This window comes from Xiphophorus hellerii, chromosome 13 (genome assembly GCF_003331165.1).
Source record: "Xiphophorus hellerii strain 12219 chromosome 13, Xiphophorus_hellerii-4.1, whole genome shotgun sequence".
Taxonomy (NCBI): domain Eukaryota; kingdom Metazoa; phylum Chordata; class Actinopteri; order Cyprinodontiformes; family Poeciliidae; genus Xiphophorus; species Xiphophorus hellerii.
In genome coordinates, this window is record NC_045684.1 from 12,566,765 (window position 1) to 12,588,975 (window position 22,211).

The window sequence follows — 22,211 nt, forward strand, 5'->3', positions numbered from 1 at the left end:
AAAAAGTGACGTCGGTCGTATTTGTGTTTACAGAGGAGCTTTTTGGGCTCATGTCCAGTCAGTCTGACAAAGTGGACGTCACCTGCACAGCCTGCAGGGGGCGCCACACCGACAGAGGCAGTGTGAAGGAGGCGCTGCAGAGCAAGCTGCTGTCCGGACTGCAGGAGGTTCTCAGTGAGCTGCTCTCCTCCTGCAGCACTCAGCACCTCCTGCTTTGTAACCAGGTGAGAGACAACGGCTCCATGCATCCAGGTTGTTTTGTTTGTTTGTTTACTGGGAAATGTCCTGAGATCGTTTGTTGAATTTCAGTGTCAGGAGTCAAAGGAGACGGCGTCCGTCAGGACGGAGAGACACGTCTGTGATCTGAGAGCCGTGGAGGACAAATTCAGAGAGGACGGATACACGACGATAGTGAGTAGCTTTGGGTTCATCCGTCCATTTGTCCATCTGCTTGTCCATCCATCTATCTGTCCGTATGCTTCTCCATCCATTTGTCTGTCCGTCCATCCATCTGCATCCTTTGTGCGCATTCTTGTCCATCCTTCTCCTTGTCCATCCATCTTTCCGTCTGCTTGTTCGTCCATCTGTTCGTCTCCTTGTCCAACTAACTGTCTGCTCGTCTATTCATCCATTCGTCTGCTTGTCCATCCATCCGTCTGTCACCTTGTCTACCCGTCCGTCTGTCAGTTTGCTTATCTATCTCTTCCTCGCCCATCCGAGCATTTACCGGTCCACTCATCCCTCCGTCTTCCCTGGTATCTCATCGTCAGTCTTTTCTTCCTTTTTCTACCTTTCCTTCTTTCTGTTTTTAGTTTTTTGCTGGTTGTTACATCCTGACATATGCAGGCATTTCTGTAGTAAATTCATTTAAAAGTTTTACTGATTAGAAAATTCTTAAATTTGACTGAAAAGACTAAAATATTTAATTCTGGAAAACCACTAAATTTTGACGTGAAGGAACTTTGTCTAACACTCATCTCCATCTTCACATCTTCTGCTTTGTATTCTTGTTGACTCCCGTCTTGTGTCATTTCTCTTGTCAGAAAGCGTTTCATTGTGATGTTGCTACTGTGATGAAAAAATGGCTGAAGGAAGAGGAACTTCTTCCCGAGGATCAGAGGCCAACAAATCGGTCCAAAGAGCACTACGTTCAGGTGAGCTCCTCCTCTTCCCTGTCACTCTGAATATTTTTACCTTATTGTTGTTTTATACTTTTTACCAATTTGTTTTAGACCTGACCGATAAATCAATTTTTATCAATTAATCAAATTTTATTCTTTTTGAATAATTAATTTTTGGATTTTTTTTTTTCCCACACGCTTTGGCAGCCATCTTGTTTCAGAAGCGAGTTATACAGCTTCTATTTGTTTGGATTTTGAATTCACATCAACTGTAAGACAGATTATTATTGGCCAAGCTAGAATATTTATATATTTTAAAATGTCAAGAATAAAGACAAAATAATCCAACAATGAAGTTTTAATATTGCCAGAATAAAGTTGTAATAGTAGGAGTAATTTTATTTGACACAAAAATTTAAATGAAGAATGTTGATCATCTTGTTAAGTTATAATTTGGTATCAGTTTTACAGATAAGGAAATAGTTACAGTTTTAACACATTAGCATCAAATTATTATTAGTAGCAGGACCTTTAAAGGAATTATCCAAAATGAATAAGATGGTCGTGTCAAATCCTGATAATTATAGAAAAATTTTTTTTTCATTAAAACTACTTTTTCTCATATTTTTCTGGTAAAATTGCATCTTCATTCTTCTAATATTATGACTGTTTTCTCATAATTAAGGAAAAAATTATAGTTTGGCCCTAATACTCCGTCATTCAACTCACAGAAGGCATTTTTTAATATATCTTCTGTCATTTATATTTTTTCTTTGGTTTTTAGAAAAAAATTGACTAAGATCAGATCTTGTATGAAAAAAATCCATCTTTAAGCCGTATGATTGTTTTTATTGTGTATTCTTGGCTTCCATGGCAGAAACATGAGGCTGTTTGTTTAAAATCAGCTCAAATTTAAACTTAAATTGTTTTTCTGACAGGTTATGAAACAGGTTTTCAGCTGGTTTTCTTCGTGCCATCACTTTTCTGAAGAGTTGCCAAGGTGAGCACACTCAGTGAATCTTTGCTAACTTTTTTAATTTTATTTTTAAATCAAGTGTTTTATAGCTCTCTGTATTGTTTTTGCTGTTCAGTGGCATGCTTCCCGAGGCCGTGCTTCCTCCTTCAAAGGAGCACAGCTACGCTCAGTGGATGGAGCGAGCTTACCGCACCAGGGAGGCTCAGACCGGCGCCACGCCGACATCGGTCGCTACTTGGGACTCTCGTTCTACGATCAGCGCCCCCGAGTGTCCACAAGGTAGAGAATCATGTTCCCCCTCTAAAATGAGGTATTTAGCTGTTTCTTTTCTCTAGTTTATGTGTTAACTTTTAATTCCAGATACGACTAAGATGAAGGATTTGAGACAATGTGCTCTGTGCCAGCAATATGGAGATGCTGCTCCCAGCGTGAGTTTCTACAGAAATCTATTACCTGTTTTAGATGCTGAAAACGTCCTTAGCTTTTATTTATTGCAGGGTTTGTACGGGTGCTTGGAAAAATACTTGAAAAAGCTTGAATTTCAAGGTTTGGCAAGTGCTTGATTTCTGTATAAAGTCCATATAAGAACTTGATTCAAGTTTAAAAATGCTTTATTGATCCCAAAGGTAAATTCAATTAATTAAATTGTGATTTAAACAATTTTCTATTGGGGATCAATAAAGTGTATTCTATTCTATATTTTATCTGTACAGTTCTGCATTAATGTTGTAATAAACTTTTTAGAGAAAAGGCTCCATTCAGAAAGTCAAGTGATTATTTATATTGTGCTTTAAACATTTAATTTGAGTGGAAATTAATTTAACACAGATTTATTCAGTGTACTGAGTATTTATTATTTCTAATTTGTCGATGAGTTATTCACCTCTGTAACTGAAATAAAAGGTGATCTTGTGTTTTAGATGTCAGTTATTAGTGTTAAATTAGTGTTTTGTTCTTACACAAATCTTTTGTACTAGGTGTGTGTTTCAAAAGTAAACTTTGTTATATTTTATGCGTGATGCGTGTGTTTTTGTCCTACAGGACGCAGGGCGGCTGCTGTACTTGGGGCAGAATGAGTGGGCCCACATCAACTGCTGCCTGTGGTCTGCAGAGGTCTATGAGCAGAACAGCGCTCTTCTACAAGTGCACAGTGCTGTCTCAAGGGGGCGCCACTTGGTAATTATGACAAACTGTTAATGCAAGGGTCTGCAATCTTCCTTGATAATTTGACTAAAGCAGTGGAGAAGTAACATTTACAAAAATAAATATTGATATAAAATGCAGATTTTAGCAGTTTTTTTTAGTTATGTATGGAATAAATCCTGAATTAAATTTCCACAACAGAATGACATAAATATCAGTAATATTTATTTACTTTTTTCCTCATTGTTTTATTGAAAACTAAAGTTCTTTTAGCCATTTTTTGTATTTTATAAATGTTTTAAAACCTAAAAACAGAAATCAAATACTGGTTTTTATTAAAAATGACCAAAAATGTTATTTTAGATATTTATTAAAACATTTTTAGTTGCCTTTTCACAAAAAGTTACATAACATTTGCAGCTTTAAAGCTTTAAAAAAAGTTTTACTTAGCTGGACTGAGGTTGCAGACCCCTAATATGTGGTGATAATGGCCTGGTTCCTACAGTCTTGTGTAACTTTTGCACAAGGAAAGTGTAATGTTGAATATTATTTGGATTCTGGATGTTATTTCTTGCTATATTAATCAATATCTGAACTTAGAAAAATAAGTTTCTCCAGCCAGACCACTTTGCATTCAGGTTTTTATGTCAGAGATGCACATTGTGAGCCTGCTAACACAGCATGTAGTGTATTTTATTACAGTTCTAATATCTCTTTTTTGTTTGTTTATGATATTTCTTCATCTAGCGCTGTGATCTTTGTGGTCAGTGTGGAGCCACAGTGGGCTGCTGCCTCGCCACCTGCTTGAGTAATTACCACTTCATGTGCGCTCGTGCAGATAAGTGTGTGTTCCAGCAGGACAGGAAGGTGTACTGCTACAAACACAGGGATCTCGTTAGCGCAAAGGTGAGCGGATGAAAGTCAATTTTCCTTTCAGTTCATTAATATTTACAGGAAGGAATCATCTTAATTCTCACTCCTTTTGTAATAAAATTGACTCTGATTGTTTCATTTTAGATGGTGTCAGGGAGTGGGTTCAAGGTCTCTCGCCGGGTCTATGTGGACTTTGAGGGAATCAATCTGAGAAGAAAGTTTCTTACAGGCCTTGAGCCAGAAAGTATAAACATGACAATAGGTGAGAATAAATGTGTGTTGGTTTATTCTTCTGTGCAAACTGTATATTATTTGTTGCCAACAGGAATCCCCCCTAATAAAATAGACAAGACTGTATGAAGCTTTTGTTCTATAATTGCTGCCTTTAAAAAGTATTGATGTCAGCCACTGGTAACAGCCATACTAGCATATATTTTCTTTAAATACTGCTATGGGGCTGAAACAATTAATCGGATTAATCGATTATTGAAATAATTGTCAACTAATTTAGTAATTGATTTTAAATGGAGTACACAGACTGAAAAAAGGACACTTGCTGAAAGTACAACACAGTTATATCAGTAATTAATCTACCAGAACTGCATAAGAATGACATTATTTTGTGTTTAAGGTTGGGGAAAAAAATGCTTTTTTATCTGGCTCTTTAGTAGTTAAGGCTAAAAAATATTTGCAAAGTTTAACTCTGATTTAAATTCTGTAATAATAATAAAAATACACTGTATTGACATTAAGTCAAGCAGAAAGGGCTGAACTTTTCACATGTTGTTTTAATAAATATAGCTAAAAATATTGCGTTCTAGGCAACATTTCATAAGCTTATTTTTTTTATGTAAAAAAGGAATTCCGTTGTTTGCATTTTGTATATATTTCTAATGTTTTATAAAGAAAGCTTAAGTGATTAAATAAATAATCTGCCGAACATGGCTTTTTAAAATCTGATTAATCATCAGAACAATTGATTACTAAAACAATTATCAGTTGCTGTTCTGCAATAATATTTAAATTATTGTGCTAAATGTTCTGTTTTGTTTTTAGGCTCTCTACAAATTCAGAAACTCGGTGTGTTGTCAGAGCTGTCGTCAAACGGGAGGATGCTTTATCCTGTTGGTTATCAGTAAGTTTTTATTTCTGATATAAAGTCAGGTCTGGGTACTTTTACCCAGCTTGGAGGTATTTGTGTACTGGTTGTCAAACCAGTACACAAAGTTTTTTCCATCATTTTCTGCAGTTCACACGTTCATCTTATTCATTTAGTTTCTATATTTTCACAAAATCTAGTGTTTTATTTTCCCCAAAGTTGATATTTGTTTTAGAGAATTAGTGTTTTAAAAAATGACTAGATGTTATGTGAATTTGTGTGGAGGTTATTGTAGGTTCAATCTGACTTGCAGTATTTTATATAAACCCGGTTTCTCTGCCTTCAATCTGTAGATGCTCTCGGTTGTACTGGAGCACAGTGGACCCTCGCAGACGCTGTAAGTACACCTGTAAGGTGACAGAGGTGAGCACACCTCTACCTGGCGAGGAACAAGACCTGAGGATGGACAGAGAGGAGAACCGCACCATAGTCCACAGTCCCAGTCGCCACAGAGGTGAGAAGGTTGCTCCAGTCTGAGCTGCAAATGACGGAATAAAACTAAAGCTTTTAGCCTAAAACCCAAAGTAATACTGAAAGATTTTATTTTTCCAACATCATCTGACAAAATAACATGCGTTTTTTTTTTTTTAGTTTATTGTGGTTTAATAATGATAATATATTGTATGTACGAGCAGATATGGAGTCTCCAGATCGCTTCAGCTCCTCTTCCAGCCCAATCAAGTCCACAAACTCGTCTCCAAACTCTAAAACGCACAACACACCTGGGCCTAGGAGTCCGGGTTACACACAGACCAGAAGACCAGCAGGAGGATCCTCACGACCGCTCCCGTCTCCTGGTCAGTAAAATGTCTGACATTAAAAAAAAAAAATTTGTTCCTATTCTATCTGGAGTAGTATCTGGTCTTCAATTTGGAACAAAATAAAACGGACAATGGAAAAATGTTTCAATTTTGGTCTTGAATTGAACCGAATCTACCAGACTGAGTTGTGAAAAAAAAATCTTTAGATGCCAAACAAAGCATTCTGTTCACTACAGTTTTTTTTTTTAAAAAGAAGTTTAAGCAAAATTATGATCTATTACATCAGAAAATGTGGTTAAGAGAATCTCTATTAATGTAGGTTGAAGCAATCCGGACTCTATAATTGTATTGTATTGTAATTGTATATTATATTGCTGTATGTTATTTTATTATAGAAGTATATCAGATATAAACGTTCAAGTAAAAGCAAAAAGTTGTTAGTGTTAAGAAACAATATATAAAAAAACAAGATTAACAATAATAGTCATAATAATGATAATATACTATACAAGACTGTAACAGAAAATTCTGTGGAGTTATTAGAAACAGGAATATCAGAAATGAAGTGGATAAACATAGTTCAGATGTCCTTTAATGAAGAATTGGGAGACAGATTCTGACAATAAAACCTATTTTAGTTGGTTTTTAAAACATTTATTCAGCCTTTATTTAACGAGATTATAACTTCTAGATTAGAGAGCTCTTTTACAAGATTGTCCTGATAATAATACAGTAAAACAGTTTTAAAAAAAAAACACGGTACAAAATTAGTAACATGATTAAGTTAAAAAAAAAAAAAAAACACTAACTAAGCAAAGCTGGTGGAACCAACTGACTCACTCGCTCTTTGGTTACCTAGCAACTCACTCATTCTTTGGTTACCTGGCAACAGCATGTTCAGTAACTGCCACAGCAGTTTAAAAGTTTGCCCACTGTGCCTCAGAACTGCTTAAAAATAAACGACAACATGAAATAAAAAACATGGATAAAAGAGGAACGGTCACACTGCCAGCTTGGCGACGAGATATTTGAAATAAATAACTAATCATTAATTAATGATACTGACTGAAATGAAATGCTTACAGCATGAGAAGTTTTTCAGCCATATTGTCCAGCCCCAAGGAATAAAATGAGACCAGTTCTTTCAAATGAAGTTCATTCTGAAGCCGATATTTTGCACTAAAATATCCAAAATGTTTTAAAACGACTGTAAAAAAAAAATTTAATTTTGATTTTTTTTGTAGGAACCAGAATATTTTTCTTCTGTTTAGTTTTTATGCCTTTGATTTCAGGAGCTGCGTCTTACAAGTCTCATCACATCCTCACCCTGAGGGACCTGGACGACACCAGGCGGCCTCGCAGGGTGTCCTCCAGGAGCCGCTGCAGCTCCTCGCCGACAGAAAACAACCCGTCTGTGGCGATGAGCGTCCGTCCTGGGGGCGCCGTCGGCTCCCGATGTGCTCTCTTCAGCTCCCCTCCCAAATCGACGACCGTTGGATCGGCCTCACCTCCGCTTTCGAGGCAAAACTCAACCTCCCCGGTGTGGAACTCCCCTCCGAGGTCCAGCATTTGTGGAGGTTTTTCTCCTCGCCAAGGTGGCGTCTCCCCCTCCCCCAGAGGAACCCAGAACTTTAAAATCACCGCCCCAGTGACTGCAGAGGTCCCACAGGACTTCCTGGCATCATCGGAGGCAGAAGACGCCGCTGTTGCTACGACGAATGGGATCTCGCTCGCCCCCGACAACCTGGAGGAGGAAGTGGCTCAGCTGATGTCTCAAGAGCTGCCGTACACCGTGTTCGACAGCGACGCGGACGTAGCCGTGGCGTCCATGCTGGGCACCAAGCTGGAGTTCGATGAGGCTCTGCTCGCCGAGAACATGGATCTGGGAGGCGGTCAGGCGGAAGTCGGGCCGCAGGACGTGGAGATGCGAGAAGACGATCAAGAGAACAGCTCTGAGGATGAAGACGGCGGACATTACTCTAGGATTTCACGCACGGTGGTGTGTAACGCGGCGAGCGGCTCTGATGCCGCCAATCAACCCGCTGCAGCTCAGTCGATCTCCCAGTTAGACGGGGCGGACAGCGGGTCGGAGACAGAGGACATAGAGGACAAAAATAAACCCCGCAGTGTTCAGGGAACACCTACGAAACATCTAACTGTCGCACTGCAGAGGCTGGAGTCCATCTTCTCTCTGCCAATGCAAACGTCCAAACTGGAGGATCCGGAAAGTTCTCCCCCCCCCGTTTTCATGGAGCCCAGTTCCATGTGCGAGGAGCTGTGCCTGCAGGAAGAGGAAGTCCCGCTGTCCTCCGACAGTCCGACATCTCAGCAGGAGCTGCTGCTGGATCCGATGTTGGGCCATTTTGTTTCAGCTAAAGATGGCCATGTCGTCAACTCAAACAAGGGCGCAGCTCCCGACAAAGACGAAACCTCATCAAATGATTCGACCGACGTGTTCAAAGACGATTTAAATGATCCAGATTTTTCTCCAAAATCCGAAACCAAAATGATGCCGAAGAAAACCATCATTGTAAAGAGGAAGCTGTCTGGCGCCTCCATGTCCAAGCCTCTGCTGCCTAAACAGTGTCTCCAGCTGAACCCCAACATCACCCTCATTGCGCCTCAAGTGAGGCAGACCGTCAGCATCGCCTCGGTTTCTCCGTCTTCCACCACTTTGTGTGCGGTCCCACATCCCGTTGCCTCGCCGATCATCATCAACGGCTTGAACGCTCTACCCATCCAGCCCTCCGCCGCTCCAGGCAGATCCTTCACGATCCGATTGGACACCTCCAAACCGGAGGCGTCGCAGCAGCAGGTGGCGGCGGTGGTGAACTCGCCCAGCCCGCAGACGACTGTCCGCCAGGTGCTTCTCGTCAACCGACAGGGGCAGATCCTCGTCAAAGACCCCAAATCGAACACTTTCCAGACGCTTGCCGGAAACTCGCCGACTTACAGCAGAATTAGCCAGATCGCCAAGATGCTCCACAGCGGAGGCGGTTTAAATCAGTCGGTCCCGCGTGTGATTTTAAAACCTTCCCCCGGCTCTTCGAATATGAACGTCTCTCCTCCCGCCAATCACGTAACCCCGGAGAGAAAAGTGATTGTCAAAGTGTTGCCAGTGAAACACGTCGTCTCTCCAGCTCCTTTAGTTCCCGTCAGCGTTCAGACTTTTACTCCAGCGAGTTTCTCCAAGATGGAGGACCTCACCACCCAGGCGATCATCAACAGAGCAATGGCCACAGAAATGGAGACGCCGCGGCCGGCGCCGATCATCCTCAACAACAGTCGTAGACAAAAGACCAGGCAGCGGCAGCCATCGCAGCTTCCACACACTCAGGAGTCAGATCAGACATTGATGGGGCGTTCGGAGTCGCCCTGTAGTTTCCATGGCGATCCGTCACCCCACCAAATCAGAGTGAAGAGAGCGTCTGCGCTTTCTGAGAGGCAATCCAAGAAGAAGTCAAAGATTGACTTCCTAAAGGATCCGTCGAGTGAAATGGAGGAAATTCAGGAAGCAAGGTGAGAGATTTTTAAAAAACGTATTAAAAGTTAAGAGGCAACTATAACTCTGTCAGCATTTTACCTTCATTAAATCGTAAATGGACTTACCGTAGCCTACGTTCACACAGCAGGCAAATGCAAATCCGCTTTTCTTTTTCCTTTTTTTTCCCAAATGCGACCCATAGTCAACTTTTTCACAGCAATCTGGGTGAAATTAATTCTTTATTTCGAACAAGTAAAATGTCAGAGAAAAAATAAGAAGAAAACATAATGTAGAGACGTTAAAATAAACATAAACAAAAGTCCCATATCCAGTTTGAAAAGGAGCAGGAAGAAGACAAAGTTTAAGTCCTACCTCCAATTGTCTCATCCAAATATGTCCCACATTATACAGAATTGCACATCGGATTTTCACATATGTCACAATTTCTCTCTTTACAATTCCTGATCTTTTCAACCTAAAATAATCTAATTTGTGCCACTTCCATCTGTAATACTAATTCAGGTATGTATCTCACATTTCATCTGACTTTTTATGTCATTGATGCAAGACATTCCTGTCATAACAAATTTTGCTGGACGATAAATTGTCCCAGAAATTACTGCGATAAACAATTGCGTTATTATTTTGAGACTATTTTCAAGTACTAAAATGGCATAATAATGCAAGAACACATTCTCAAAGATCAAGATACTTCAATTTCTAATCATTTATCACTGGATCTGGAAGATATTTTGATATCCAAAATATACAAACAAAACTACAGAAACAACAAATAAAATAAATAGTGAAGTCTCTTTTCAAAAACAGAAAAGGTTTAGTTGAGACCAGTGAACCAGACTGAAAACTTTTTTCTTCCAGTTTTTAGTACAAAAAAAGAGAAAAATTAGAAAAATGTGAAAAAAAATATGATTGAATTTCTTTTCATTTATGTTGCAATTAATTGATTTATTGCTCGTTGTGATCCAAAAAGTCAGAAGAAGAAAAATAAGAGCCGATTCAGACGTTTTCTCACAGGATTGAAGTTAGTGGAAATATAAAACGTGGTTGGATTTTTTTAAACAGACCCGGCGGCGTCAGAATGAAAGCTCCGACAACAAACGACGTTATTGATCTGGACCAGGTGAAAGCACCTGAGCCGATGAAGATCACTGTTCCTCCTCCTCCTCCAACATCATCTTCTTTCAGGTAACACTGTTATTCACAAGAAGTTACTAATTACTTTTATAATTAATACTTTCAGACACAGATTTGTTTTTTCGACATATTATAAAAAGAAAACAAGGATTGACTTATAGGTGCTGTACGTGTTACGCAGGGGTGGAATACGCAGGGCTTGAATTTTAAGGTTTGGAAAATGCTTAAAAGTGCCTAATATTCAAACCGCACAGTTTTGTAATAAATTGCAATCTAATGTTTGATTAAAAGCCTAAATTCGAAAATGTTATTTACAATTGAAACCATGTATTTAAAGATAATAAAAGGACATATCCACATTTTTTCTCTCTGTCTGAAGTGAAATCAGACAATTAGTTTTCTTATTTTAGGCCAGTTAGGGTTGCTAAAATTATTTTTATTTCCTAAATGAAAGGGAACTTGGCACAAACACTTTTTTCTTGTATATTATTAATTTAGTTTGATCAGGAAGTTCATTTATTTTAACATAATTTGTTTGAATTGTTCCAGTTTGATGGATGTTTATTATTCTTAATGGCTAAATGACTTAAAGTTGGTCTTATATTTTATACATTAAGTGACATTATTGAAATGAGCTGGGTTTTTTCCTTTTTTTTTTGTTAAATTTGTGATTTGTTCTCGAACTAGTCATGTGTGTGAGAAAGAAACATTTCAAAACATAATTTTCTTTTATATTTTAGTTTAACTACAATACTCTGACAAGACTATAATTGACAGTAATAAATTACATCATAATTGTGATTTGAAACTGTCCTCTTAGTTCATTTGCATTGTTATATCTGAAGTGTGGTGCTGGAAAACATACCCTGAAAAAGGCTTGATTTTTATACAAACCTGGTTTTACACGAAACCATACTAAGATAGTTAATTACAAGAAGTTACAAATTACTTGTACAGTTATTATTTTCAGCCACAGAGTGTATTTTGACATCCTGTTTTTCATCCTCCGCTCGTCTCTTCCTGGTTCCTCAGGCGTCCTCAGGCTGAGAGTTCAGCCCCGTCATCCCGACCCGGCGTCCCCTCACACTGTAGAACCCACATGTGGGTCAGCTCTCGACACGGAGAGCTTTCTGAGTGGGCTCCCTATGCAGGTCTGTCGCTCGGCTCTTTGTGGATCTTTTGGTTATTTTGTTTACTTTGTGTGCGAAATTGAATCCATCTTTACTTGTGATTCTGCAGGTTTCAGCTCGGAAGACGACGCTCCTGCGCTGAAATACAGGAAGAAGACTTGCATGAATCAGCCTCACCTGCGGTTTGAGATCACCAGCGACGACGGCTTCAGCGTCAAGGCGAACAGCATCGAGGGTAGGACGGGCTCTTCTGCTTTTTCTTTACGGTTGAAATGATTAATCGGATTAATAATAATTAATCAATTATTAAAATTGTCCACTAATTTAGTAACTAAGTAACTCTTAACAGGACTATACAGACTCAAAAAGACCATTTGCTGAAAGAACAACACACTTAGAGCAACAATTAAGTCAAAGCTATAAAAGAAATGCATTTTATCGTAACAATGCGTTATCCTATTATTTGATTTGTATTATTTTTTTTCTCTTATCACGACTAGTTTCTAATAATATTACATCTGTTTACATAACATCATATTGTTATGATTTTATTGTGGTAATATTATGATTTTGACATGAGGTTATTCTTGTATTATTGGCAATTCCCATATTATTTTGATTTACAGTCATACAACTTTATTTACTTGAGATTATGACTTTATTCTTGTAATTTAATTGTTTTTTTCTTAGCGTGGCCCTAATATTCTATTTTAGAGATGAACATTTCTGTCGTTTCAAAATTCACACATCTGGAGAGTTACAGTTTTGCATTTAAGATAAAAAAAATAACAATAAAAGCTTTTATCTGTAAATATTTTCTGTCCAGAACTGCTCAACTGACATAGTTTTAGCTTCATCTAGTTAAATTTTGTAAAAAAAAAACAACAAAAAAAAAAACAACTTGTTGCCATTCAGTTATTAATCAATTTATTGCATTATTGAAAGTATTTTTTTAGCTGCAGATTCATCCTTTGCTACAAATTATCAAGCATATATTACAGCTATGCTATGTTTTTGGATTTTATGCAAAAAAATAACTTCTTATTTAAAAAATTTTGTTATTTGTGTTTATTCGAGTCTTTTAAGGTATTTCAAATATTGCATTAAAAAGGTTTAACGAAAAATCCACAGAATGTGACGAAAGTTTTCGGCCGAGTAATTGTCATAATAATCAATTTTAAAAAATAATCGTTAGCTAAAATCCTACTTTACTGGCCAAAAATAATATTTTGCCAACATTTTAAAACAAATGTTTTTTGTTTCTTCCCGCTCAGTGGCGTGGCGCGCTGTGGTCGACGGCGTCCTTGATGCTCGAGCAGACTTCCACCTGAAGCAGCTTCCCCTAGGCGTGATGAGCGGCCAGCGCGTCCTGGGCGTCGTCCACGACGCCGTCATCTTCCTGCTGGAGCAGCTGGAGGGCGCCGCCGACTGCAAGCGGCACCGCTTCCGCTTCCACCGCTGCGACGACGCCGAAGAAGAGCTTCCTCTCAACCCGAGCGGCTGCGCCCGAACCGAAGTTTACACACGGTGCGCTACATCAGAAAATCACAAATGTAGCAATTTTAATTTAATCTAATTTGGTGAACTTTAGGATATCACTTTGTTTATTGCTTGCTTTTTGCACATAATTTGGATTTCTAAACCAGAAAAGGAAGAAGATGGAGCTGGGTGGTATGGCTTAAGAATAAAATATGATTTCTGTTTTTATTTCAAACCTCAGTGTTTTTGTTTTAGAGAAGAGGCAGCTCCAGAAAGGTTTCTTTTTAAAATCTACTGACATGAAGAGCATTCATTTTAAAATTTTACAGGGTTCTAAACTAGCAGAGAAATAAACTTTAAAAATCTGTACTTGGCTATATATTGACAGGCAGGGTCACAAACATTGCAGTTTCAACACAAGGACACGATCTGTGTAATAAAATGTAATTTCATCTCAACTTAAATCGATTCCTTTATTTTAATTTCTGAAGGATCTTGCTGCTGTACATCTGAGCAGTTTTTAGTTTTAAAAGCACATCGTTGGGGATTTAATTAGTCTTTTCTTGTTTTGTTTTATAAATGGCAACTTACCTTGTGTTTACTTTTTGTTTTTCTAACCAGGAAAGCAACATTTGATATGTTCAACTTCCTGGCTTCGCAGCACAGACCGCTCCCGGAGTTTATCGCCCCCTTTGATGAAGACGACGATGAATTCCCACTTAAAGCCTCCAGGTTAGTTGATTAAATCTCTACTATTCATTAAATATCTGCTATTGATTGGCTTTGACTTCAACTCGTCTTTAACTCGTCTAGACGAGCGACCAGCAGCGAGCTTCCCATGGCAATGAGGTTCAGACACCTGGAAAAAATCTCCAAAGAAGCAGTGGGCGTTTACAGGTAAATACAGGAGAAATATCTGCATAAACTTCAGATTTTTTTTGGAACACGAGAGAAATCTTTTTTCCATCTTTGCATGGTAGATCTCCGATTCACGGCCGTGGACTTTTCTGCAAGAGGAACATCGATGCTGGAGAGATGGTGATCGAGTACGCCGGCACCGTCATCCGAGCCGTCCTGACCGATAAACGGGAGAAATATTACGACAGCAAGGTGAGTGAGAGCAACTGAAACAAAACATTTTCCTGAACCTGTCCCCTGATGTACTTCCTGAAAAATTTTATTTATAAATAGTAACCGCAGTAATTGGCAGATGTTTAGTTCAAGTAATCAGGTTTAAATTAAATCTCTGAGACAAATTAAAGTCTGACCCTGAGGACTGGGATCAGACTAAGAGATTAAAGTCATAATCTTAGAATAAAGATACAATTTTATCAGAAGAAAAATATTTGAAAAAAGTTGTTTTATTGAGACAAAAACTTCGATAGTTATCAAGATCTGACTTGATTGTATCTTTGAAACAATCATATTTGTTTGCACCATCATTTCAAATCGGGCTACTGATAATAATCTGATGTTGATGTGTTAAAAGATAAATTATGATCTGATTTATAAAACCAAAATCAAAGTATAAATTCACAAGATGCTAAATATTCCTTATTTTAATTTTTAAAGTTATAACGTTACTGCTTCTTTCTACTAAAACTGCAACTATTCTGGATATATTAAGTTTATTTTTGTGATATTTAAACTTTTTTTCTCTCCTATTAAAACTTTATCAGTTCAGCTTGTCTTTATTGTTGTGTCTCATCTCCTCTATAATCGCCTTCCTCTCTGTAATTAAAGCAGATGCTGCCACTTTTTGCAGTTTTGGCTGGTGCAGAGTCCTGCTGAATTATTAAGTCATCATTTCCTGTTACACCGTTAACCACCGACTCCAGCTGCTTGGGAATTTCCCCCAAACTCTCGAAGCAACTTTAGACTTTGGATTGCAGTTTCCTTCTTGTTGCTTGTGCAACTTTTTCAGCATCCTGAAAAGTTAAGAGTTGTAGAAAAAATAGATTCTATAGAGAATTGAAATGCGTAGTTCCCACAAGTCTGAATCCGAAGTGATCCGCAATTTGTGTCCTCCCCCAAACAAAAAAAAAGAAAAATCAAAATTAGATTCCAAAAGATTTTGAGATTTAATTAAAAAATATCTATAATTGAGCAGGTAAAACAAAAATATATATATATATATGGAAAAATCACAATTAGATTCTATAGATTTGTAGATTAAATTAAAAATAATTTGTTATAATTGAGCAGGTTAAATTAAGATAAAAAATGGAGAAATCACAGTTAGATTTTAATTCACTAAGATGCAGAACGGGTCTTAATTTTTGAAATTACAGACTTTCATCACTTGTCGTTTCGCTCCAGGGCATCGGCTGCTACATGTTCCGCATCGACGACTTCGACGTGGTGGACGCCACGATGCAGGGCAACGCCGCCCGCTTCATCAACCACTCGTGCGAACCGAACTGCTACTCCCGCGTCATCAACGTGGACGGCCGCAAGCACATCGTCATCTTCGCCCTGAGGAAGATCTATCGCGGCGAGGAGCTCACCTACGACTACAAGTTCCCCATCGAGGACGACGACAACAAGCTGCACTGCAACTGCGGCGCCAGGCGGTGCCGCCGATACCTAAACTAGCAACTCTGGTCACGCTTATCACCGCTCTGTAACGAAGAAGCCATCTTCTGTGGAGTTTAATTTATAAACAAATCATGGGTAGTTTGTCTTCTCATGCCTTTCCTGGACAGTTGTAGCGTTTGTTTCACGCCACGCTCTTTCAAGGTGTCTTTATCCCACAGACGGAGCTCACCAGCAGTTGGAAACGGAGCCGTCGGCAGAACGAGGAGGATTCATTCAGCACCTTACTTTGACACGACCTCCTCAAGACGGGACACGGCTCCACTTCCAGTCGCACCCAAAGCACCTTGTGTACATTGTAGAGCAGCTACATTTTAACTCTTCTCCGGAGAGCAGGGACTTCAGTGTTTTAGGTCTTGCTGTTGTTTATCCCCAAAATGTTAGTTTTAAGAGTCCTCCATCTGTGCGTCCCGCCTGCAGCCAGTTAAATCTTTCTACTTTTATTTGTGATGATCCGAGTGCTTTTACCCCGCTGACGTTTTGTTTATCTTTTTTTGTGTGTGTGTGTATTTTAAGCCTGATGAAGGAGAATTTTCTTGTTGCAGGACTTGCTGATCCTGCCATGCAGTCCTTTCTAAATCTTTTTGTATATTTGAACAATAAATGTCTAATCAACCAACTAACAGAAACGTGTTTGGGCTTTTAAACAGCTGGAGGTGGATGAACAGGAAGGACGGCGTTCTCGTCTCTCTCAGGTGTACTACCTCTAAGGTTTTATAGAGCAAGGCTGTATTTAATAAACCGTTTAATGAACGCCGATTCCTCATTGTTAAATCGTTCAGTACTAAAAAGCGTGAGCTACTATTATGAACACAAGTCCGCTCTCATTTGGAGACCGGATGAAGTCACTGGTTTGTAATAATTTTTTTGTTTATTGTTTTTTTTTTTCTCTTTTATGTTAGGAATTTCAATTAAATTTCACACGTTACTTTACAGGCAGATTATGGATCCTGTAAATAGTTGTATAAAAAATTTCTAAACCTGTTACATATTTTTTTACCTTCATTTTTTTTTATTTATGTTGAATAAACATTTGTTCAAAGTTTCTGTTCTATTGTCTGCATTCTGTTCAAGCAATAAATGAATATTTAATACAAATGTTACTTTATTAGTTCAAAAGGTAAATTAATTAAATGTAACTCCTATTATACATGTTGTCTCCTGTAGCAGTCTGTATTACAGATGCTCTGTAGAAGCCTCTGACTGAAGATCCAGTTGTATGACAGACTTATGAATGTTTTAGTAGATGATCGGAAACATAAAATGTTGCAAAAAACAAAGTAAATAATTTTTACTGCATTTTATACACTAAAAAACTACAATGATGCTAAATGTACTACTGAAACATTAATTTTAAATTTACTTAAATGTTGCTGAAAATTTTTTTTTCACTTTGAGCCAAAGCTTGAAATTCCATTGCAGTTTTTTATTGCATATTTTCACAATTTTGACCAACTATTCCATACATTTTTGTTTTTCATATGCTTTAAATCACTGGTGTCAAACTCCAGTCCTGGAGGGCTGCTGTCCTGCAACTTTTAGATGTGCCTCTGCTGCACCACACCTGAATAGAATAATTAGATCATTAAGGCTCTGGAGAACCGATCTACACAAGGAGGAAGTAATTAAGCCATTTCATTTCAGTGTTTTGTACCTGTGGCACATCTAAAAACTGCAGGACAGCGGCCCTTGAGGCCTGGAGTTTGACACCCCTGCTTTAAATGAACAAAAACATTTGTATTGCATTTAAACACACTGCTTCTGCAGTTTTTAATTTTAGTTTTATTCTTGTGACTGTATTGAAAATTAAAACTGACTACCAAACAAAATATATTGAATTTTCTCAATCTCCTTTAACTTTACTTGGAATGCAACATAACATGCTTTGATTTCCACAGAAAAACAGATCACCAGGTCTTAGTGCTGACAGGACAAATAAATTTATTGATCAGCTTTTATTGTAGCAAAATCAACAATATGCATAATTTTCTGAAAACAAAGTTGTTCGAAAGAGTAAAGCGTGTTTTTGGGTCCGTTGTATTTGTTTTATTTTCCGGTTTTCACAGTTTCTTGGTGGAGAGCAACAACTTTAACATGCTAATGCTTGTTTCTACTTTATATTGGTTCACAAGTTCAGCTGAACTGCAGACTCATGCATCTCTGTCTGCTGTCCTTGGACAGAGTGGGAACCAGGCTGATATGAAAAGACAAGCAAATAAAAAGTGAATAAACACGCCGTATGCGCTCTGGATGCTTTCCTCAGGCGGCGCTTTGTAAACTTCGCTGTTTCTTGTTTGCAGAGGCGACCTGAACACACAAAAGGAAACACAAGAGGACAAGAAAGCAATAAAGATAAAGTGTCCAACATCCTAAAGAAGGTTCAACACAGTTTCTTAGAGACAACATGGCAGCAAATACCACAGGCCAAGTGTGAGCGCCCACAGGTTGTTATATCTTTTTTTTGCATAATAACTTTCTCTAAAATAAGAGAAATAATATATAATCACTTTAGTTTTTATGTAGCACAAAAAAAATTTTGCTGAAAATATACCATTTTAATTTCAAATTTTAATAATACACAACCGCAAATTGGGTACAAATCTTCTCCCTTGTTCCTAAATAACTAATTGAAGCCTGATAAAACATAAGACATCACTTCTATCATTTACTTAATAATTATCAAAAAATACATTGCAAAAACACAAAATCTTGTCAGATGTTTTTGGGTTAGTTTCTAGAGCAAATATCTTAGTGCACTTGAGATAAGACAAAACTAACTTACAAGTAACTTTTCACTAAGATAGAGGAGATTATTTTAAGTAAATAATTCATTAATGTTGTAAAAAAAGTGATAGTTCCATTGGGCTATTATTTCACTTATAAAATGGGAAAAATTTCTTGATATGAGTGAAATAATTTGCCAATGGAACTAAAACTTTTTCATCAGTATTAATGAATTATTTATTTAAAATCAACTCCTGTGCCTTGCTGAAAAGTTGCTTATAAGTTAGTTTTGTCTTATTTCAAGTGCAGTAAGATATTTCATCTAGAAACCAAACAAAAAAAACATCTGGTAAGATTTTGTGTTTTTGCAGTGTAAAAACACAGACAGAAGCAAACATAATTTTTATTTTATACAATTAAGTTGTTTGACACATTAAAGCAGCACATACATTTATACATATTAATAAAATTCAAAATATATTTATCATGGAAAACCTCACCTGTCCAGCGATTCTGTCTAAATCCCTCTGACCTTGAGGAGTAAGTCGACGACCGCTGTAAGATTAATTGTTAAAGATTAGACGCTGATTCCTTTATTGTCATAATTTTAAAAAGTAAATAAATCTCTTAGTCTGGCCCTAATACTCCGTCGTTAAGAGTCAACAACTGGACAGAGAATGAGTGAAAAAGCATCCATACTTGATAAAGATTGGCAAACTATTGATCAAGGTCATATCTAGATTTTCTTTTCTTTCCTGTCTTACCCATTGGGGTCTTTCTCCACCATCTTGAGGCCCTCCAGGGCTTGAAGAACCTTCCTTGCTACGTTCCTGGAGCCCACGCTGAAGTGGGCGGGGCATACGCCGTTCCGCTGGCGGCCTCCATAGATCTTGATCATGGCGCCCACTCCCACACCTCCTCGCAGGTAGAGGTGGCGAGCTGTGGACGCTAGAGAGGCGCAAAAAAATAAAATAAATATGTACTGGTTATTTCCTGACTTATTTGCTGTCAGCGTGCAAAATAAAATAAAACATCAAAGTTTTTAGCATTATGTTAAAGCCAATTTATATCAAATAAATCCTCACATTTAAAATTAAAGCTGGACAAATAACAGTTGTGATTTCTTTAGTAGTGAGTGAAGAGAGGATGCGTAGTTAACTTCACTAATGATTTTCTTTCTGTTTTGCTTATTGTAATCAATTATTTATATTGTTACCTTTAAGATCTGATTACAAACCCCAAAATGCACATTTGAACTAACTTAAACACATCAATGGAGATCCAAAAGTGCCAAAATTAAAAAACAAAACATATAAAATATTACTTAAATATGGATGGATGGAGTATTTTATTAAAGCTTTCAGTACAATTTATAGCCATTTCGGGGTGATAAATTGAATTTATTGATTTAAACAAATGTTTGTGTTTTGAAGGTTTAAGTTTTGTAACATTTGTTTCTTTTCCATCCATGTCCTCCTTGTCCATAGTAAAGAGGGCGGCCATCTTGTTTGACAACCTTCTATTTATTTGGACTTTGGATTCAGGTCCAAAGTCCAAATAAAATCCTGATGTTACGAGAATACAGTTGTAATATTAGGATAATGAAGTAGTAATTTTATGAGAACTCCCAACACAGAAAAGAAGAAAAAATTAATTATCCAAAAAATCAATAAAAATTGGATCTGGTAGAGAGTGTGGCCCAGTCCAGTTGAAATCCAGTGGATGAACATTGGTAACCAACCTGCTCTGGTGTAAAACCAGTTGTCATCGCAGGGAGCTAGCTCCTTGTGTCTGGCCAGCTTCACAGTGTCGACCCACTCTGGGACCTTTAGTTTCCCAGATCTGAAATGTTTTTGAGCATAATATGGATAAATATTATGTTATGTACTGCATAGATGTGTATTGTTAGGCTAATCAGCAAAGAAACAAAGGGGATGAATGTCCTCAAATATAAATAAAATACTTAAATAATGCTTTACGGTTTACAACAAGAGCATATTTTATGTTTTATTGTAGCCAGATGACAGTTTATTAAGGGGAAATGAGAGCAAAATCAATGATAATTGCATGGAAAGCGACTGAGAGTTCCTAAATCTACTCACAAACAAGACAAAAGACAAAGTGTTTACCATAATGGAGTCCAAAAGATGTATACTAAAGAACAAATAATAAAAAATATTTTTATTTAATAGTTGAACAATGTCCTTAAAAGCTGCAAATTAATAAAATTGAATCAAGTTTTATCTAACAAAACTGTGTTATTGAGAATCAGTAAAGATTATATAAACAACATGGATTCTGTACTATACTTTTTTTCTTTTTAAACTGTAGATCAAATCATTTCACTAAGTTTGCAGGTTGTTGCAATCTGGTGAGATTCCATAGACAGAAAACATTTTTTTTTTTTTACTAATTTGAATAATGAACTGAATTTATTGCACTATTTGGTAACTAGAATCAAGTGGAATGTATGCATAAATAAAAAATAAAAAGAACTTTTTATTTAAGTGCCTTGAGTTGACATGTTGTGAATTTGTGCTATGTAAATAAACTGAATTGAATTGGATGAATGAGTAGACTTTTTTGATAATGGAAAAAGAGAATAAATTCTATAATAAATACAAATTTCTTCGATGTGAAAACAAACCATAGAGAGAAATATTAATAATAATAATAATAATAATAGTGTAGAATTTGTTTATTTACATTTTTTTATATCCCCTCCCTCATTTATAAACAAAGAAACAAACATCCCATAATGTTTGTTATGTCATTAGAGTTAGCATACATCAGACCGGGTGACGGACTGGCAGTTAGTGACAGAAAGTCTGGCTTTGCGCTTTGTTTTACTTACTTTTTAAGGAAAGCTGACAATGCCTTAACAAACTCCTGCTGGTTGACATCTTTCACCGTCACGCTGGGCATCTAGGAAAAACAAAACGGAGACAAAAGTGAGCTGATAAAATTGTTTTAACATTAGAAACCTGTCGCGGCTGGGATGTGGCGCGTGCCGCAGCCGTTGGAAACGGTCCACTTGCTAACCACTAGCTTAACGTAGCTAAAGAGAAGCTTCTGTCTTTTTTTTTTTAAGTAATTATTTTACGCCAAGAATCATACTTTTATGATATAGTTTATAGACGCCAGTAGGGCTCTCCGGTCTGAACGTGTCCCCGTTTAGTCGAAGCTAACGCGGCGGAGCATCTGAAGGAAATGATGCTGATGATGAAGGATGTTGGAAGACTGTCCGCATAAGAAAAGGATGACACCATGAGTGCATTCAACACACCTTCAGGCTTTAATTTTACCCCTAATTTTACCTCTCTTTACCACCTTTAGGGTAATTGGATATTTCTCTTTATTCATGTGTGAATTATTTTGATCAAACTGATTAAAAATAATGACGTTTAAACAAGCTATTACATACAAAAAATATCAAGTCATTCCGGTTGTATTCCAATAGAGGGTAGTGTTGTGTCTTTTCTCTTATTTTTCTTTTTTCCCCAACAGATTCGAGAGATCTTTTGAGGACTGCGGTACAGACGGCAACAGAGGAGAAGTCGTCTGAGTGAGGAAGACAACACAAGAGGGTCAGTAACTCTATAATATTTGTA

General features: G+C 37.5%; 2 protein-coding genes across 6 annotated transcripts in view; one reads left to right on the top strand and one right to left on the bottom strand.

Moving 5' to 3' along the window:
• The window catches only part of kmt2ba (lysine (K)-specific methyltransferase 2Ba), a 48,736-nt gene extending 31,814 nt beyond the window's left edge, over positions 1–16,922 (top strand). For 3 of the 4 annotated variants that reach the window (XM_032580038.1, XM_032580039.1, XM_032580040.1), the window contains 21 exons: positions 34–224; positions 310–411; positions 1,044–1,154; positions 2,060–2,121; positions 2,213–2,376; positions 2,458–2,525; positions 3,139–3,273; positions 3,988–4,146; positions 4,258–4,375; positions 5,170–5,248; positions 5,566–5,726; positions 5,908–6,069; positions 7,326–9,552; positions 10,601–10,723; positions 11,705–11,823; positions 11,912–12,037; positions 13,077–13,329; positions 13,903–14,013; positions 14,095–14,178; positions 14,262–14,391; positions 15,601–16,922. In XM_032580038.1, the coding sequence (XP_032435929.1) occupies positions 34–224; positions 310–411; positions 1,044–1,154; positions 2,060–2,121; positions 2,213–2,376; positions 2,458–2,525; positions 3,139–3,273; positions 3,988–4,146; positions 4,258–4,375; positions 5,170–5,248; positions 5,566–5,726; positions 5,908–6,069; positions 7,326–9,552; positions 10,601–10,723; positions 11,705–11,823; positions 11,912–12,037; positions 13,077–13,329; positions 13,903–14,013; positions 14,095–14,178; positions 14,262–14,391; positions 15,601–15,876 (4,961 nt within the window). In that variant the 3' untranslated portion in view covers positions 15,877–16,922. The remainder of the gene's footprint in view (positions 1–33; positions 225–309; positions 412–1,043; positions 1,155–2,059; positions 2,122–2,212; positions 2,377–2,457; positions 2,526–3,138; positions 3,274–3,987; positions 4,147–4,257; positions 4,376–5,169; positions 5,249–5,565; positions 5,727–5,907; positions 6,070–7,325; positions 9,553–10,600; positions 10,724–11,704; positions 11,824–11,911; positions 12,038–13,076; positions 13,330–13,902; positions 14,014–14,094; positions 14,179–14,261; positions 14,392–15,600) is intronic. The other variant, XR_004341387.1, reaches the window with a different exon arrangement.
• An 871-nt stretch (positions 16,923–17,793) lies between these two features.
• LOC116730682 (40S ribosomal protein S19) lies at positions 17,794–21,866 on the bottom strand. 2 transcript variants are annotated; one of them, XM_032580056.1, is made up of 6 exons: positions 21,718–21,866; positions 21,455–21,525; positions 20,342–20,442; positions 19,365–19,548; positions 19,101–19,155; positions 17,794–18,183 (listed from the first exon to the last, which is right to left on the bottom strand). In XM_032580056.1, the coding sequence occupies exons 2-6, from the start codon at positions 21,523–21,525 to the stop codon at positions 18,136–18,138; spliced, it is 459 nt and encodes a 152-aa protein (XP_032435947.1). In that variant the 5' UTR covers positions 21,718–21,866; the 3' UTR covers positions 17,794–18,135. The 2 variants fall into 2 exon arrangements, with proteins under 2 accessions (XP_032435947.1, XP_032435948.1); XM_032580057.1 differs by lacking the exon at positions 21,718–21,866 and having other exon boundaries at positions 21,455–21,711.
• Between the last annotated feature and the right edge of the window lie 345 nt (positions 21,867–22,211).